At 43.8% G+C, this 8062-nt stretch overlaps 1 protein-coding gene across 1 annotated transcript in view; it reads left to right on the forward strand.

Annotated features, from left to right (window-relative positions):
- SERPINB12 (serpin peptidase inhibitor, clade B (ovalbumin), member 12) overlaps window positions 1-7086 on the forward strand; it is a 13900-nt gene extending 6814 nt beyond the window's left edge. Inside the window, exons 4-7 of the mRNA XM_006892759.1 lie at window positions 708-825; window positions 4016-4158; window positions 4572-4739; window positions 6682-7086. Of these exons, the coding sequence (XP_006892821.1) occupies window positions 708-825; window positions 4016-4158; window positions 4572-4739; window positions 6682-7086 (834 nt within the window). The remainder of the gene's footprint in view (window positions 1-707; window positions 826-4015; window positions 4159-4571; window positions 4740-6681) is intronic.
- The last annotated feature ends 976 nt before the right edge of the window (window positions 7087-8062 follow it).

Below are 8062 nucleotides of genomic sequence, written 5' to 3' on the forward strand. Positions count from 1 at the left end.
ATGACTAGGGTGGATAGAAGGAGAATTGATGCCTTTGAGCTGTGGTGCTGGAGAAGAGTATTGAATGTACCCTGGCCTGCCAAGAAAACAAACAGATTCACCCTGGAGAGGGTTAAACCAGGCTACTCCTTGGAGGCAAGGATTCTGAGGCTCCGTCTGACGTACTTTGGACATGTTGTAAGGAGAGACAGGTCCTTGGAGAGGGACATCATGCTTGGGATGGTGGAGGGACAGCACAGAAGGGGAAGACCCTCTATGAGGTGGATTGATTCAGTGACTGGGGTAATCGGAATGGTTGTGTCAGAGACAGTGCGATTGGCGCAGGATAGAGCAGGGTTTAGGGCTGTTGTACATAGGGTCGCTATGAGTCGCAAATGACTCGATGGCACATAACAACAACAACAACAAAAACAAAAGTTGGTGGTTTGGACCTACCAGCTGGTCCACATGAGAAAGAGGAGAGAGTGTACTTCCATAAAGGTTAGAGCGCTGGGAACCCGGGGGACAGGTGTCCTCCATCCGATAGGGCTCGTGACTGGGAGTCATTTCTTGGCCAGGGGCTAGGTTTGGTTTATGGATCTGTTCCTGTAGTGTTAAGTGATAAGGTCATCTTTCTCCGAGGGCTCTCGTGGTTACCTTAGTCCCGCTAGAACAATGATAGGATTTCATTGTACTATTTTCCATTTCCTCCCCCTCCCGTTTGACAGGAATACTTGGACAATGTGATTCAATTCTACCACACGACTGTCGAGAGCATTGACTTTCGGAAGGACACAGAAAAGTCCAGACAAGAGATTAATTTCTGGGTTGAGTCTCAATCCCAAGGTAATAAAGAGGAATGCAGGTTGTGGCTGGTATTTCTTTCCATTTTAGAGGACAACAAGCCAGTCCAGCTCTTGAGGTCTCCTGTCTCTCAGGGCCAGGAGCCCCTGCGTGGGGACTGGCCTCCAAGCTTGTTCTGCAGGTGTTGGGCTTGTTAGTGTGTAGATACTGGTGCTTTGATTCCAGCTCTTACATGCCACTGGAAAGGTGAAGCCCTGTCAGCCAGGTACTGGGGCAGCAGAGTGTTGCCACGATTTTTAAAGAAGCAGTAAAAATTCATGCTTATAAAGAAAGTTTAGTGCCTCAGAGGAAAAAAAAATCCCATCCCAATTATTATTAGCATTTTAGTAGTTCTAGGCAGTTCCTGAGTAAGAAGATATTACAGATGGGGATAATTTGTGCTCAATAAAAAAATGAAATAATATTTTAATATAAAACTTCTCTCCAAGTCTTGTCAAGGCCCCACAAAATAGAAGTATAAGTGAGCAAGTGAATGAGTAATGATATCATGATAAATGAAGAAAAGAGTAAAGATGTATCTGTCAAGGATTTCATTTTTCTTGGATCTAAAACCAAGGGCCATAACAGCAGTAGTCTAGGAATCAATTGATTTGTTGCATTGGGAAAAATCTCCTGCAAAAGAGCTTCTTTAAAGTGTTAAAGAGCCACGGTATCTACTTTGAGGACTGAGGCGCACCTGGTGAACGTATTTTCATTTGTCTCATACGCGTGCGAAAGCTGAATGAGGATTAAAGAAGACTGAAGAATATTAGATTCATTTGAATTCTGATCTTGGTGAAAAACATTCATGGGCTGTGAAAAGAATGAATAAATATGTCTTGGTAGAAATATGGTCCAGGAGGAGCTGGTGAGATTTAGTCTCACATACTTTGGGCTTCTTATCAGGAGGCATGAATCTCAGGAGAGATACTATGCTTGGTAAAGTAGACGGTTAGCAAAAGAGAGAAAGAGCGTCAAGGAGACAGACTGACACAGTAACTTCAAAAGAAGCAAAAAAAAAATCATTGAACTTTAAGTCGACCTGTCATATCAGAATTTCTTAGGATTTATCCCTTTGACTTATAACATGTACCACACAGCAAAAATGATGTAATTTATTAAGGAAGAGTTTGAGCTGTAGGGAATTTAAAATAATTCTTTTTGTCTTAAATTTACTTGGAGTTAATGTTTAAATTTGCATTGCGTTGCTAAGAACCCACCCAAGTAGAAAAATTTCCAGAATTGGACAAAGAGAATGAAAAGAAGTCGGGGATGTGTATGTGGGTGGGAGGGGCATGCTTTAAAAAGCTGCCTCTGAAATGAAGAAGCTGGCAGAAGTGGCACAATAAGAGTGGCAGAGTGGAGACACCGTAACGGAAGACCACATAAAAACTTGGACGAGTGGTGTTAGGGGAGATGGTAAGAAGTTGTTGGATTTGAGAAGCATTTAGAAGTAGAATCAAGTTTTTCTCAAATAATTGATGGGATGTTTAATGAGAAAAGAGTCTTCAAGAATGGCCCCGTAATACTCAGTTTTGAATATTTTAATTCTTCAAAATGCCAATCATGCTGTAAATAAATATCAAAATGTCACCTTTCTGACTTCTTTTTTTTTGCATGGAAATATGCTTTATCCATACTATACGGTTTTGAGAATTTATAAGAACAGGCTGACATCTTTGAACAATGTTTCTGCCCTCTTGTTTGCAGTCTGATTTGTGGCAGTCTTTTCCATTTCAGGATTAGACTCTTTGTTCTGGATTTACATCTATATTTGGACTTGGTTGTAACCAACAAATAGACCTTGACTTCAAGTCATTTTCTTTCATACTTCTTGTTGACTTGCAGTGGTCTTGTCTTTGGGCAACTAAATATATGTTTACATCAGCCCAATGTCAGAGACCCCAAAGCATCCCAGAGCTGTTAGATGGGAAGGTGGGAGGGGTCTTATTGGCAATTCCTGCATGAGAACCTCCCCCAGCCCCAAAGGTCAGATTATGATGTTGAGCCAAGAACAGGACATCTTTGACTGTCAGTGCTGGGATGGGATAAAGTTCATGTGTGCGAAGTCCAGAGTTTGTGAGAGGGAGCAGGTGGTGCACTGCTTTCCTGGCCTTCCCCGTGGCATGAAACCTCCCCAGGGCATTTGCCTGCATTCCAGGTGAGCAATCATGGCTTGAGAACAAGGGCCAGTTTGTTCTGGTTTGTCTTGTACCTGGTGTGTGCAGCTTTTCGTCCTTCCTCCTTTCTTCCATCTGGTGACTTCTGTTTTCTCTCCTATTTGCTCTGGCTTACAGTTGGGAAGCTCCAGCCTGGCCTTTATGTAAGAAAGTCTCCAAAATTCAAAGTTGTCTCTTTCCTTATCTGCCTCCAACCCCCACTCTGATTCCTTCAAAATTCCACTCACTGGTCAAGAGTGATGCAGATTTGTAAAGGCATCAAGTTAAGACCTGAGTTTCTCTAATGAGTTCACTCTTACTAGTTTAAGTGTAGTGGGTGCTAACATAGTCTATTAGTAAATTATCTAAGAGTAGAGAGGTCTTCTTGCTTCAGGACGTAGGCATCAGTCACTAGTATTAATGTGACTGGTGATTTGGGTATTTTGAATTGGAGTATGTGTAAGGTGTGTGCACACAAGCAGAAATCCATTCCAAGAGCCTCTCTCATATTATTGCAACTTATATCTTCCATAAAAAGTAGATTTTTTTCCTTTATAGAAATATAAAAGGTGAACAATGAGGGGTAAGGTTCCACAAGCAGGAAACAGCAACAAACCTCAAAGTCAGAGAAGAGGTCAGACTTCTCAACACATAAGAAACTGGTAGAACCCCAAGACTATGGCTCTTTGCCACCCTTTGTACTTGGAACTAAACACTCCTGTGGCCCAGCTTTCACCCAGGCTAGAAACAGGTCCAGGTAGCAGTCAACACACCAGGAGGAAGGCCCTCTTAGAACACGCTCTAATTGGAGGCTCCTGTGGGTTGGGGCAAGCTCTCCCATTCCTCACTGCAGCCGCAGTCCCTCCCTACCCAGGACTGGGAGTGTCTTGATTTTCATGGGTTAATTCTTGAATGAAATGTCCTCCAGCATTGGGGTTGCTAAGCTGCCTTTACTTATTTGGTTTTTGGCTCTGTCTCCGTGAATGTCCTTGACCCAGATGTACTCAGGATGCTCTCTGGTGTGCTCTCTTCAGGTAAGATCAAGGAACTCTTCAGCAAGGACACTCTAGACAGTGCCACGGTGCTGGTGCTAGTGAATGCTGTGTACTTCAAAGCCAAATGGGAGAGATATTTTGACACCAAAAACACAGTTGATGCAACTTTCTGTCTCAATGAGGTACTTTGCTGGAGCACGGGGTTTACCAGATATCGTTCTACTCATAGTTCCCACTAAGAATAACTTGACATTGGTGTACTCAAATCTAGGGTCTAGCTTCCATTGATAAGAGGAATCTCAAGTTCATGAGCATTTTGGGCCATGTACTAACCTGAGTACTTCTAGCATCACTGCAGCAACATGCAAGGCACCAGAGCATGATAAACTGAGCAATAGCTGATGGATTGGCAAAGGAGCTCACCTGATGAGTGCATGGGACTCCACTCGATTGGATCCCTGAGAGGGCTTCTGATCTGAGCCCTTTTCTTCTTAAAGAAGTGCTGTTTTTGGGTAGTCGGAGCAGTGAGAAAAAGGCTCTGTGGGTTTGTGGGCTTTTCACGGCAACCTCGTGACTCCCTGTGTGTCTGCTACAGAAGGAAAAGAAGAAAGTGAAGATGATGCATCAAAGGGGCCTGTTTAGAATCGGCTTCATAGAGGAGGTGCAGGCTCAGGTCCTCGAGATGAGGTACACCAAGGGCAAGCTCAGCATGTTCGTCCTGCTACCGCACGCATCTTCAGACAACCTGGAGGGCCTGGACCAGGTAACCATTTACTTCTGCATGCCTACCCAGTATGCAATTAGAGACCATTGGATACAGCCCTGACCACTTTCCATAGGTCTAAGGAAAACTGAGTTATCAGAGCCCCCATCGGGATACACAGATCAGAAAGCAGTTGACATGTGACTATAATTCATGGTGACCCGGGCACATCAGAGGGCAGAGCTGTCCTCCCTAGGGTTTTCAGCGGATGGGTGCCCAGCTGGAGATTGCACAGCTTCACTTCCCGGGCGCCCCATAGCTGTCATCAGGTGCTGGTGAGCTGGCTCTGAGTCTTCTGAGTCATAGCAACCATGTGTCCAGCAGAAAGAAGCCAGTCCTGTGTCCTCCTCACAGTCCTGCAGTACTTCAGCCTATTGTTATGGTCACTGGACCTTATTTACACCACCTTAATTGGAGGGTTCTTTAGGCTCTGTTTATATGTAAAGAACAAAAGCTAAAACGTTGTAGTAGAAGTTTTAACCCAACAATGCAGCACATTTGTTTTCCCAGACCAAGGAATCTGGATACCAAGATTAAGAATCATTGCAAATGAATTAGCCTTCCTCCTTAGCCCCTTTTTTAATACCTTTTACATTATTTTCCTAGAACTTCATTAAAAACTCATTTGATTCTTTTTTTTTTTAATTGAGTGTTTATTTTGACAGAAGGGAGGTACTGATATGGGAGTAGATTATTTTAAGGAGAGATAGAGACACAAAGGCAGATATTGTTTTGTTGTTGTTAGAGGCTGTTGGGTTGGAACTGACTCAGAGCTGACCCTCCATCTGGTTTTCAGAGGCTGTAAATAGCAGGGGAGGAGATTGTTTTTCTCCTGTAGAGTAGCTGGTGGATTCGAACTGCTTGCCTTTGGGTTGGTAGTACAACTCCTTACCACTAGGCCTATATCAACAATAGTACCATTGTGTGACATCTCTGTGTTAGTACTTTACATATGCTGTTTAACTGTCCTGAGAGTCTATCATATTATCTCTGTTACATAGAACAGAACATTGAATTCAGAATGTTAAGGTGGAACTCACCCAACTAAATAACTGAGCTTTGCTGCTGCACCCACAGCTAGGACCAAAATTGTTTCATACCTTCTTGTAAACGTGATAGAAATTAAGTGAAAACAGAGGAGTGCTGGTGGCCTAGTGGCAAGAAGCTATGCTGCAGTCCCAAGGGCATGCAGGTGGAGGCCACCAGCTGCTCCACAGAAGAAATATAGACAGTCTACTCTTGTGTGAGTAATTGCCCCTGAAAACCCACTGGAGGGTCAGTTATGGGTCAGTTCTGACTCTACGGTACACAACAACAACAGTGTAGAAATGAACTCATATCCTTGAAGGAATTGGAATATTTTTCTTCACAGTTCCGTAATCTGTTGTTGTTAGGTGCCATTGAATAATCTGTGACTCATCGTGACCTATGCACAACAGAGCAAGGAGCCACCTGGTCCTGTGCCGGCCTCCCAGTCGTTCCAGGGTTTGAGCTCTTTCTCATAGCTGCATGTGAATCCTTGTTGTCTCCAGTCCTCTGCTTTCTCACTTAACCACGTACTTTACCAAGCGACAAGTCCTCCTCTGTGGACTGAGTCTCTCCTGACAACCTGTCCTAAGTGTGTGAGATGAAATCTAGCTATTCTTTCTTCCTAGGAGTGTGCTGGCTAAACTCGTTCCTTGACAGACTCATTTGTTCTTTGGATAATCCATATATTAGTTAATGTTCTTCATCAGCACCAAAATTCAAGTTCAAAGGCATCAATTCTTGGATCTTCCTTAGTCATCGCCTAGCTTTTACATACATATGAGAGAATTGAAACTACCATGACTTGGGTTAGACACAGCCTGGTCCTCAGAATGACCTCTTTGGTTTTGAGCATTTTGAAGAGCCTTTTGTAGCAAATCTGACCCTAAATGTTATTTTTTCACCCCCTTCGCAGCTTGAAAGTGAACTGACCTATGAAAAACTAATGGCCTGGATTAGCTCAGAAAATCTGTCAGAAGAAATGGTTGCTGTCTCCTTCCCCCAGTTCACCCTGGAAGACAGCTATGATCTAAACTCTATCCTTCAAGACATGGGCATTGTGGATATCTTTGATGAAACCAAGGCTGATCTCACAGGCATCTCTTCCAACCCTAATTTGTACCTATCAAAGATTGTCCACAAGACCTTCCTGGAAGTGGATGAAGATGGCACCCAGGCAGCTGCAGCCAGTGGAGCTGTCGGCACAACAAGGTCAATGCCGTCTGAATTGACATTTATGGCCAACCATCCTTTTATCTTTATTATCATACACAACAAAACCAAAAGCATTCTGTTCTGTGGGAGGGTCTGCTATCCTTGAAAGAAGCACAGGGTCTTGTGCTTAGGAGCTTGAAGACTAGGACAGTGTACCCTTCCCTGACATAACACAAGTACTCACACTATTGTCAATCTACACAACTACCTTCATTGTACTCCAGCCTGTAGAGATGCTAATCCTCACCTCTCCCTCACAGCTGCTTCTCACATGTGTCTGTTAGAATGGGCAAGCCTTTCCTCTCTCCCTAGCCTAAGTTTTCAGGTGTACAAATTCACTGTATATGGCTTGAAGATCAACACGATTCACAGGGTACTGACTTTGTTTAAATTAGTTTGCTCACGCGCTGAATCAAAGAATTCTGAAAGTTCAAGGCATTCGGCTACGAGCTGGTCAGATCAGAAACCACTTTAAGACAGGCAGCAAGCAGAAACTGTTAAAAGAGTTTTGGAAACCCAGCTCCATCTCATGAGCAGATTGAATGGAGGTTAAATAGTTGCCTCTTGTTCTTAGGTTTCCTTCTATTGTTTGGAAGTAGTGAGAAACTTCTCAAGTGAGAGGAAGTGAGACGAGGGAATGGATTTATGCAACAGTTGGAAGGCTTGAGAATGTCCTACTCCGTTCTCAGAAAGCAGGAGGATGACACTTGTGAACTTGACACAGAGCCAGAGTGGCAGGTGGTCTCCGTTTTCCTTATTAAGTCCCATGGGACACCATCACGGCCATCAAGCTCTCAAAGCCTCCAGACATGCTCTCCTTCCAAAAAACCCAGCACCAGAGCCCTGGAGGCACAGCTTCTGCATTTGTCATTGCTCAAATACCTAGATGCTGAGAATGAGAAAGGAGAGCATCTTTTATACGGACTGTGGGCTTCTTACTCCCTTCTGTGAGCACTCTAGCTGTGCACGTTTTGTCCTCTCAGAGACAACATGACTAACTGGTCACATCTTGAAGAATACCCTGGGCTTGGAGATCCACGTATATGGAGATCTTTATTAGGAGGACTTTGGACTCTGTATCA

Source organism: Elephantulus edwardii, unplaced genomic scaffold (assembly GCF_000299155.1).
Source record: "Elephantulus edwardii isolate Elephantulus edwardi_28Jun2011 unplaced genomic scaffold, EleEdw1.0 scaffold00118, whole genome shotgun sequence".
Lineage (NCBI taxonomy): Eukaryota > Metazoa > Chordata > Mammalia > Macroscelidea > Macroscelididae > Elephantulus > Elephantulus edwardii.